Source organism: Teleopsis dalmanni, unplaced genomic scaffold (assembly GCF_002237135.1).
Source record: "Teleopsis dalmanni isolate 2A unplaced genomic scaffold, ASM223713v2 unscaffolded_contig_0440, whole genome shotgun sequence".
Classification (NCBI taxonomy): Eukaryota; Metazoa; Arthropoda; class Insecta; order Diptera; family Diopsidae; genus Teleopsis; species Teleopsis dalmanni.
This window is the reverse complement of record NW_024031822.1, coordinates 2,579-13,867: the sequence shown is the minus strand read 5'-3', so window position 1 is coordinate 13,867 and position 11,289 is coordinate 2,579. Positions and strand designations below refer to the sequence as shown.

Genomic DNA, 11,289 nt, shown 5'->3' with positions numbered 1-11,289 from the left:
CGGATGAATTTCAAGTTTTTGTTTGTATTTGCATTTGATTTTAGTGAGTTCATCTTTGATTAGTGGTATTTTCAGATCTTCATGAATTTTATCACTTCTTATATACCACGGAGCCCCAGTAATTATACGAAGGATTCTGGATTGAGTACGCTGAATTAACTCAATGTTGGAGGAACATGCATTACCCCATAGTTCAGCGCCATACTTCCAAATTGGCTTAAGTAAACTATTGTGGAGTAACACTTTGTGGTTTGGTCGTAACTTGGAATTTTTATGCAATAACCAGTGAATTTTTTGCGTCTTAAGTTTTATTTACGTTCGCTTAGCTTCTAGATGTTTACGCCAAGTTAGTCTCCTATCCAAATGAACACCCAGATACGATACGGTGTTTGATTGCGGAATGGTGATGCCGTTGAAGGTTACTGGGGGACATGTATCCTTACGTAGGGTAAATGTTACATGTGTGCATTTACTTTCATTTACACGAATGCGCCAGTTGGCTAACCATGTTTCAATGAGTTCGAGGTGTTCAATTAAGTCCCTAGATGCTATGAATCTATTTTGGTGAGAACTAAGGACAGCAGTGTCATCAGCAAACGTAGATGTCACAAGACGAGAGTTGCTTGGTATATCCGAAGTAAACAGGATATAAAGTATTGGACCTAGAACACTGCCTTGAGGAACTCCAGCCTTTATGTCTAGATTAGCTGTTGTATGGCTTCCAACTTTTATATGGAATTTCCTGTCCTGAAGATATGACTCTAGTATTTTGTGAGAGTAGTCAGGAGTGAGTTCCTTGATTTTATAAATAAGTCCAGCGTGCCAAACCTTGTCAAAAGCTTGTGCTATATCAAGAAATATAGCAGAGCAGAATTTTTTATCTTCAAATGCTTTCCTAATCTCATTTGTTATGCGATTCACTTGCTCGATGGTGCCATGTTTGGCACGAAAACCAAATTGGTGGTGAGGTATTATGTTATTTTGCTGTAGATATGTTGTTATCTTCCCGAGAAGCATTCGTTCAAAAAGTTTTGACAGCATTGGTAAAAGACTTATTGGTCTATATGAAGACTTTAATGTTAAGTTTATTCCTGGTTTTGGAATCATTATAATTTGTGAAATTTTCCAGCTTTGAGGAAAGTACCCAAGTCGAAGTATTGCGTTAAATATTTTTGTCAGTATTTTGAAAGCTATTTGAGGTAACTCTATTAGCATTTTTGCTGTAATTTGGTTATATCCTGGGGACTTGTTGACACATAATTGGGTTTTTGCAACCTGTTGAATCTGTTTGGTTTTGAGTTTAAGACGCCCATAACTGACTAGAGGAGATTGAATTGGTAGTTCAAAGTTATTGGTCGGAGGATTTGGTTGAAATACCTGACTTAAATGGTCTGCGAACACATTTGCTTTGTCTACTTCATCCCTGGCCCATTTTCCGTCGGCTTGCCTGAGCGGTGGTGCACTCTCCTTAGGTGTTTTTAATTTCCTTACCGATCGCCATAGGGAATAATTCGTACTTTCTGTAGGTGTTAACTTTCGTACGTAGGTGTTCAAACTATTTTCCATCTCTATGAGCAATGCTTTTTTTAGGCGTTGTTTAGCTGCCAAAAACTTGAATTTACTTGTAGGTGATCTATGCTTTTGCCACATACGTCTCAGATGTCTTTTTTCTCTGACGATATTTTCAATTGCATCTGAAGACTTTCTTGTAGATCTAGTAAAAGTTATCTTATCAGTAGGAGTAGCGTGCTTAGCAGCCAATTTTAAAACTGTGTCAAATCCATTAAGAGCCGAATCGATTTCACTTACACACTGTAGAGATGGGTTTATATCTAAGTGGCTACTAATATATTGACGATATCTTACCCAATTGATTTTCTTTGACGTCAGTTTTGATACGCTTTGATTGTTTATAGGTACCTTAAATAAGGTTATAAAAACTGGAGAGTGATCGGATGATAGTTCGAAGCTAGAGTGCGCAGATATTAGTTCGCTGTCAATATTTTTCACTACACAAAAGTCGATTAGATCTGGTATTTTTTTGGGGTCAGATGGCCAGTAAGTGGGTTGTCCTGATGATATGAAATCTAAATTGTTGCGGCGATTTGTAATGGTAGAGTAGAGTTGCTTTCCTTTTGGGTTTATTAGACGGGAGCCCCAGTATGTATGTTTAGCATTAAAGTCTCCCGCTGCTATAAATTTTTTACCGAGATTATAAAAGAAATCCACGAATTGAGCTTCTGTTATAAGAAATCTAGGAGGACAGTAGACAGCACTGAGCACGACTTCATCTTCAATGAATTTAATGCATATTGACGTAGCTTGTATGTGGGCTGTGGAGTGCTGTTCTAGGACGTGATGCTTAATTCTTGAATTAATTAGAGTTCCTGTTCCCCCGTGGGGCTTATCTTCAGGATGGTTTGTGAAGTAGAAATTGAATCCAGGTACAGAGAAGTTGTGTTTACTACATAGATGGGTTTCAGATATTAGAAAAACATCAATATTGTGGGACGACAGAAAATTTATGATTTCAAGTTTGTGCTGGCGGATGCCGTTGGCATTCCAGTGACACATTCTAAGACAGTTCATTTATTAGCTGAAAGAAACTGCATCATTTGGTTTTGAGTTTTTACTATATCTTGCACTAAGTTTTGCATTGAGGCCATAAAGTTCGTCATAAGCTGGGTAAGAGTTATTAGCATTGATTCTAAGTTTTGATTGGGGGTTACTGAATTTTCAGGAATTTGTTTAACTAAACCATTTTTTAAGACGGCTGAGTATGAATTAGCTGTTTCAACTTCTTTTGTGTTTGTTTGGTTAATATTGACTGGATTTTGTGGAATTATGGATGGAGCATTTGGTACCTTTTCGGAGCGTGGGATAGCTTTATTCTTAATTTCGATATAAATTGGACAGCCACGGTAGTTTGCAGTATGATTACCACCACAGTTGTTACATTTTCTGGAATTTATGTTGTTTTTATCTGTACTGCATTGAGTTGAGTGGTGAGCACCACCGCAGGCCACACAAACTTTGCGCAGAGTACAATAACTTTTAGTATGCCCAAATTCCTGACAGTTTAGACATTGCACTGGAGTTTTGCGTTTATGAGGCTCCTCCACTGTTATCTTACGGTTTAGCAAGAAACGCAAGTGGTAAATTGGATGAATCTCGTTATTTTTTAATTTTTAGTATCTGGTTCTAATTCAATTTTATATAAAGGTTGAGGAATTTTATCTTTGTTTTTTATGTTAAAAACTGATTTTACCTCAAAGCCAGCATTTTCAACAGCAATTTTTATTTCTTCAGTATCAGCATTCGGTTCGATGCCTTTAACAACTACTGCTATTCCCTTGCTACTTTTGAGCTGATAAGTATAAAAATTTTTGGAGTTTTCCTTTAAATAGTCGTTAATCTTACGGAACTGGTGTTCGGTTTCAGTTTGTATCTTCGTTTCTTCAATTGCACCTCTTTTAAGAGGAGTAACGTAGAAAGACTTAGAGTCAATTAATTTAGTAAGATTGTTGACAAGAGTATTTGAACACTTTTCGCGTAAGTAAATTGGAGGTGGATGGAAAGTTTTTATTTCTGATATATGGTCCTTTTCATAATTTTCAATAGCGAGCGCGGCAAAGCGATTACCATATAGAGAATTATCACTTAATTTTAATTGTTTTAAATTTGACTTAGACATTTTTTGTGGGCTCAATTTTCTTTTTATGTTAACGTAGCGGTCCATACCAGTCTGTATGACCGCACTTATTTGGTTATTTGTGTTCGCTGTAAAAGTGGAGCTTTTGTGAGCGAGCTTTTTTGTGCTTATATGTGGTGGTGGTCAATCAAGCAATCCATGATTGATTAGAAAAAAATCGATCTTTTTCTTTTAAAAGTATTGAGTTCGAAAAAACTTTAGCATCGTGAGTCGAGCCCTCATAACCAACAACAACATCTCTTATTCTTAATTTGTAATCACAAACAGCTTGAAGTTTAATGGAATAAATGTGATTTCTTGAAAAATATTTTTCTTGATTAATTTGTGGTGCATCTGCAATTTTTATTTCGGTGCCATCGATATAGCCAATGCAAAACGGTAATTCATTGTACGTGTCACTTATTATTTGTTCCTGCTCTGATGAGCTTGGCCATACGATGTACTTCGTCAATAGTGTTATAAAAACACTAAAAATTCTTTGTGTAATTTTCATCAAAGTTGCACCATCGCCAATTCCAAAAGTAGTTGCTACTTTCCTTATTGACGCACTCTCTCCTGAAGAGCCCAAACGATACAGAACTATAGCTAAATGTAGTCCAATCGGAAACTGTTTGCTGCCGTTTGCTTTTTTAAATATTTCAGCTTCAGAAATCAAGGCAACTAAATAAGCAAATAAGCAAAACCGACCGTCATCTAACTTGGTTAAAATTTTTTTTTACTTTTGATTCAAATTAATATATAAATTCTACTTACAAAATAAATATTTCCACTGTGATACTTCTTTTAGAAGTAATTAAAAAAAATTAATTTATCAGTTGTCATTCACGTTGCTCATACGCACCATAATACCATTAAATCAATTTTCGAAGAAAAACTATACAAAAATTTTCACTTTTTATTTTTAAACCTGCGCAACAAGTATCCGGATTTTGTTGTTTGTTAACTACTCCTTAAGTAATAGACCTTTTTCAAAAAATTTTTTTTGTTATTTCTTGACATATGGTACAAATTTGAACGCCATCTGTCAATTAGTTTGTTTACAGCAGCTGTTAATGTGAAACTACCTCAAGTGCATTTAGCGATTTTTACTATGGAAAATTCTTGTTGTACGCGATTTTTTGACCAAACACGGCACCACTGTCATCGCTCAGGCACCATATTCACCAGATCTAGATCCGTTTCCTGTTCCCGTAACTCGAATTGCTTCTTCGTGGTAAGCGTTTTGAGTCGATTGAATCGGTAAAAGAGAATTCGCTGAAGGAACTAAAAGCCATACCTTCACGGGCCTACGAAAAGTGTATGGAAATTTGGGTAAAGCGTTGGCATATGTGTATCGCTTTAGAAGGAGCATATTTTGAAGGAGATAAAATAAATTTGGAATAAAATTTAAATTTGTGTGTTTTATTTACAAAATCCGAGTACTTTTTGAGCAGAAGGTAAAATATTGACATTTTAAATTAGTTCCACATCATTTCTGTTTTTAAATTATGATTTTTAACATAATTAAACCGTTCAATAAACTTTTTTCTTATATACCATAGATGAATTAAAAAGTTGATTAGATTCATAGTAGTCGAACTATCTAAAAAACTGCAGCAGATAATCACACCTACCTTTTTCGGTGGAAGATAGCAAATATATTATCTTTGATGGCCATCAAAGATTAGCTTATATGGCGTTATATGTGCGTTATATGAGCTTATATGAACTTATATGAGCTTATATGACACTAAAGTTAAAGAGCCATCAAAGCAAAACATTGTTGTACCAAACGGTCGTGAGCGGGTATTTTTTATTTGCTCAGGTATTTCTCGCTTGTTGGATCTTATTGTTCCAACAATGGTCAACTTATATGGCTCTTTTAGGAAGCTCTTTGCTAGTTGTACGAAGGTGAACCAATTATCGAAAGTGATGTTGCGACAGGTACCATGTATTGGCCTTTTTAACTCCTTCACGAAGTATTCACCTAATGGCATCGTTGAAGTTGTGTAACGACACGGATTTTCCCGTTTCGTTGTACCATTTTTAATATTTATTTATTTTATATGTTGACATACAATGCCACTGAGTGATCATACAAGACACACTCCCTTCTTAGAAAATTGCGCCGTCTTTTATATGCATCCTCTTGAACTTTATGTGCAAAGTACACAAAGCTTTGAGTTTCTCTTAGTTAAACTTAATGCACTTTAACACTTGCACAAAAGCTTCCTTGTGCATTTTTTTTCAGCGAATTGCATTTTGACGTTTTTGACGTTTGCAAATGTTTGTTTACATTTTTACTTTTTACATGAAAGCGCCGGTGTTAGTAATTTTATCGTGTTTTTTTTTAAATTATTTATAATTTAATTTTATAATTATGAAAAATTATTTATTAATAAATTATTTAAATAAATTTGCGGGGATGAACAAAGAAGGAATGTATTTATTATTTTATTAAGATATATTTCTCTATTTATTACAAATTTATTTTCTCTTAATTTCAGATTGCTTCACGTGTTGCAGTTGCGTGCAGGCTGGGTGACTTTTTGGTAAGTAGTTTCTAATAACTATGTTAAATGTTAATTCCTCTATTTTAATTTCAGATTTCTTCGAAATTTATTTAAATTTATGTAGGTTGGAAATTTGTGCAAAATTTTCATCCTTATAGTTGTTGTTGTCTTGTCCAAATATGGCAACAATGTACCTATCTCCACTATAGGTGGTATTGAATAACTCAATAGCTGACAAGTGATTGTCCTTCAATACTGCGGTCAAAGTCAGTATGCTAAGAAGAGCACCAATTTCAAGACAATTTGTATCTGCGAACGTTTTGCTTGTCAAATTAGTTGTTCGTATTAGAGATATCTCTGCATCTGTCCACTAAACTATTTCTGATATTATTTCGTCAGTAAAAAAAGCAGTGAAGGAAGAAATCGGATCACATAAGGCTTTACATGCTCTTGTGGGACCTCTTATTATTCGAACACCATTCATCGATAGAACTCTACCGGCATTTATTCCCTTCGAGGTAGTCCAGCAATATTGGCTTTTGCTTCTTGATGTTGGCTGAAGTACTCTTACTATCCGGCTGTCTAAAGACGACCTATTATTGTTGGTTTCTTCGTGTTCCGGGTCTGGCGATATATTTTCACGATTTTCCTGTACATTAAGATCTTTATCTTTTGCGTCTTTTTTGATATTTTGGAATATCATTTTCCGATACCACATCTTCTCTTTCACTCTCATTTTCGGTTAAGCTAAATTCATCTAGATATGTCAGATAAGTAGCTATTTGCGTGTCGTCTAATATTTCATTACTTTCCATTTTGCTTTTATTTACACTTACATGTACTGAATTTAAATAAAAAAACACAATAACTAATAATCGCTTCTCTTTCACTCTCATTTTCGGTTGAGCTAAATTCATCTAGATATGTCAGTTAAGTAGCTATTTGCGTGTCGTCTAATATTTCATTACTTTCCATTTTGCTTTTATTTACACTTACATGTACTGAATTTAAATAAAAAAACACAATAACTAATAATCACTCAAAAATTGTACAAGTAGCACAAAACATAAACATACATCTCGTAGACGTATGGCTTGGCAGTATCTCAGAATATACAAATTTTACCACCGAAAATCAACTACCACTGGTAACGACTGAGATAAATGCAAATATGCATACGTTGTGAAAACATTTGTGAGAGAGAGAGAGCAAAATGTAAAAAGATCGTACGCCTCACAGACGTACATTATGAAAGCAGGGTTGAGCTTATTATATTTATATATTTATACCGCAGCACCATACTGCAGCCGAGTAATGTACTCTCTTTTACGGTAATGTTTTTAAATACCAAAAAAAAAAATTCAAAAAACTTTTATCTTAAACCATAATAATAAAAAATAAACAACACAAAAATTTTATTCAATTTATTTATGCTAATTTAAAGCTCGGCAAGTGCTTTGGTTAATGTTACTAATTAAATAAAAAAGTGACAAAAAACCTGGAACTAGAGCACTTAAAGTTTGTGTAGTCTCGTCTACTCGTCTACATGGTTAGTCATCGCTTCTAATTTGATAGGTACGAGTTCTAAGCCTGGCACTTGCAGCCCAAACAAATTATATACGGACTATGGTATAAACTAATTAAGAAATTCGATTATTTTCTAGAACCACTATTGATGAGAACTTGGCAATACTCGAAACAGCTTTGTATGGTCAGCCAAATTTCAATAAATTGAATAAAATTTTTGTCTTTGTCCTTTCTTTCTTTGCTATTTGAAAACCCTTTAAATTTTAAAAATAAAACAACCGGATAACCATTTAAAGAAACAAAATTAGCATTTATTTTTAAAAATATTCGTACAGTTTACACTTTGCCAATAGATTAATAACAGCAGTTTTATATTATTTAAACCATACTTTTTGATTTCATTTGCAGTGAAATTCGGTGATAAATTTATATAATTTTCCTATATGCAAGAATTATTGTTTACTATGTTGCGAGTCGTTTTCTTCTTGTTCCTTTAACTTTACAACACTTTTTTTCTAGAAAAGATAATATTCAGTAAGGTACATTCATTTTGTTTTAATAGGTTAACCAAAACTACTTTGTATTTGCCCTGTTTGAACTCCTTGTCAGTTTCTTGTGGGCTGTCAGATCCATCAGTTGTTTTAATAAATGATGAATAGAAGGATGAGAAACTTGAGCCATCCATATCGTCGCTATTACCATTACTATCAGTATTTGGCTAAAATATACAAAACAATGCATTTAATATTTAGCACTTAATCAAATAAATAATTTCACACTATTTTTATCAAATACATAGTTTCTAAAGAGTGCTTTTGGGTGATTCTTTTACTAACCGGACGGATTTTGGCAAAAAATTATCTCATGATCTACGCCTTTTATAAAATAAGAAGACCCGTATCTCGGGAAAAGATTTTGTGAAATTTTTCCTACGAGATATGGACCCATGGGGTTTTGAGAATTGGCATTGTAGACATATTTTCAAATGGGTATATCTCAAGTTCTATAAAAGATAGAAACTTGAAATTTACAGCGTTTCAAAGATAATTGTTTGTACTTTTATGAAATTGTTTAAGTAATTAAAATTGTTTATATTTGAGTTCTAATATTAATCCTTAAATTTCAAAAAAAAAATTTCTCAAAACTATTATCATTTTTTATATTTTATTTCGATACAGTTTTAAATTTTACTACGAAATAAAAATTTTCGCACCTACCTTTTTCGGTGAAGTGTTATTTTGCTACAGTTGGAAAAATACTCTGCACAGGTAAGAAATCTATAGGAAATAAAAAAAGGTAAAGGTGTGACTATGTGCTGCAGTTATCTAGATAGTTCGGCTAGTAAGAAACTAATAAACTTTTTTCTTATATAGATGAATTAAGCCGTTTAATTATGATAAAATTCATAATTTAAAAACAGAAATGAAGCGGAACTAATTTGAAATGTTAATATTTTATGTATACATTTATTTTAAAAATAATCAGTAGACATTTTTGTGTAGTTTTTCTTCGGAAATTGATTTAATGGTATTATGGTGCATATGAGCAACGTAAAAACACCTGATAAATTAATTTTTTTTATTTAATTCTAAAAGGAATATCACAGTGGAAGTATTTATTTTTTAAGTATAATTTGTATATTAATCTGAAGCAAAAGTAAAAAAAAAATTTGTGTGACATAATCCTTTTTTTTACTGCAAAATCGTGTGTACATGTTTGGTGTGATATGAAAGATAAATAAATTTTTAAAAGTATATAGAATTTAATTACTAATCGAAATCAATAACATTATATAAGAATATTTGTAGCATATTCTTTGAAAATTCATTCAATGGACCCATGGGGTTTTAAGAATTGGCATTGTAGACATATTTTCAAATGGGTATATCTCAAGTTCTATAAAAGCTAGAAACTTGAAATTTACAGTGCTTCAAAGATAATTGATTGTACTTTTGTGAAATTGTTTAAGCAATTAAAACTTTTTTTTTTTTCTCCCGCAAAACACATCAAGCACATGCGTACTACATTTCCATTGAATGAATTTTCAAAGAATATGCTACAAATATTCTTATATAATATTATATTAAATTCTATATACTTTTAAAAATTTATTTATCCTTCATATCACACCAAACATATACACACGAATTTTCAGTAAAAAAAACAGGATTATGTCACACAAATTTTTTTTTACTTTTGATTCAGATTAATACCCATTTAAAAATATGTCTACAATGCTAATTCTCAAAACCCCATGGGTCCATATCTCGTAGGAAAAATTTCACAAAATCGTTTCCCGAGATACGGGTCTTCTTATTTTATAAAAGGAGTTCATAAAAAAATTTCAGAAAAATCGGAGATCATGAGGTCAACAAGGTGTCCGAGTTGTAAAAGAATGACCCTTTTACAATACAAGGTATGAAAATCGTATTTTTTAAAATTTATATTTCAAAGTAAGAGTTATTCTTTTTCATTCTGCATATTTTCTATAATAATTTGTCTTAATAAGATTATTGTGAATATGGAATATATGAATATGGTATCTAAAGTGGCCCTTAGACAGCATCGCGTGTTGACAACGCACGAAGTCTTCTCTCGCCATTACACATCAAATTTTACAACAATTTTTTAAATACGCCTCCAGCAAACAATGCAAAATTTGTTCACTCATCAGTATTAAAGCAATCGCTGAAGTGTCAACAGCGGCTGCTATGCGTAATTTCCATACGAAAAATGATGTTTTACATTTAATTTATAATTTTAAATTATATGTTTATTTTTATAATTTCAATTTTTATATTTATTTTTATATATATTATATTTTATTTAATTTAATTTTTTTTTGGTATATTTTAATAACAAATTTTCTGTCGGTGCACAATGCAATTAATATTTAAAATAAAATATTCATTGTAATTTAATGTTTGGTTATTTATATATTTTTGTTAGCCCAAGGTTATTAATATTTTAGTTCTTCTTAATAACTTGTTTTGGAAATTAAAAAATTTTACCTATTTAGAAAATATAAATATTTAAAATAAAAGATACAATTCATTTATATTTGCAAAGCATCGCATGCTAACGACAAATAATGTGTGCATATAAACGATATTTACGCTTCCATTTCTCAAAATAAATGAAATTTTGCATGCCGACCAAATCCGACTGTATATGCAAAGACACGAGCGTGTTTGAAGATATATCAAAAATTTTGATTTTCGTCAACGCATTTCTTAAATTTCAAATATTACTATTGCACACACAAATTTCGCATTTCATAAAATAGGAGAAAAGTAGGAGAAAAAATTCTCATGTGTATATACGCGCAAATCTATATATAATTACGCTACATAAAAGTTTGTTACCCCGTTTTAACTGTGTTGCCGTTGACATATATGGATAAAATTTATACCGTTGGAAAGGTGAAGACGTGCAGAAGAGCACAACGTTATTTTTTCGCATGTACGTTAACGGAAACACAGGTAAAAATGCGTTCGCGTAAATTTAGCGACTACAACAACAAAATACATGTGTTTTTCAAAGTTTTTTTTTGTGACG

The 11,289-nt window shown here is 32.2% G+C and overlaps 2 protein-coding genes across 2 annotated transcripts; both read right to left on the bottom strand.

The window, feature by feature from the left end:
- Window positions 1–3,839: 3,839 nt before the first annotated feature.
- LOC119663468 (protein ALP1-like) lies at window positions 3,840–6,907 on the bottom strand. Its single transcript, XM_038073077.1, has 2 exons — window positions 6,776–6,907; window positions 3,840–4,409 (listed from the first exon to the last, which is right to left on the bottom strand). The coding sequence occupies exons 1-2, from the start codon at window positions 6,905–6,907 to the stop codon at window positions 3,840–3,842; spliced, it is 702 nt and encodes a 233-aa protein (XP_037929005.1).
- Window positions 6,908–8,014: 1,107 nt separating this feature from the next.
- LOC119663467 (period circadian protein-like) lies at window positions 8,015–8,445 on the bottom strand. The gene is made up of 2 exons (XM_038073076.1): window positions 8,309–8,445; window positions 8,015–8,246 (listed from the first exon to the last, which is right to left on the bottom strand). Exons 1-2 carry the CDS (start codon window positions 8,414–8,416, stop codon window positions 8,184–8,186), a joined length of 171 nt encoding a protein of 56 aa, XP_037929004.1. The 5' UTR covers window positions 8,417–8,445; the 3' UTR covers window positions 8,015–8,183.
- Between the last annotated feature and the right edge of the window lie 2,844 nt (window positions 8,446–11,289).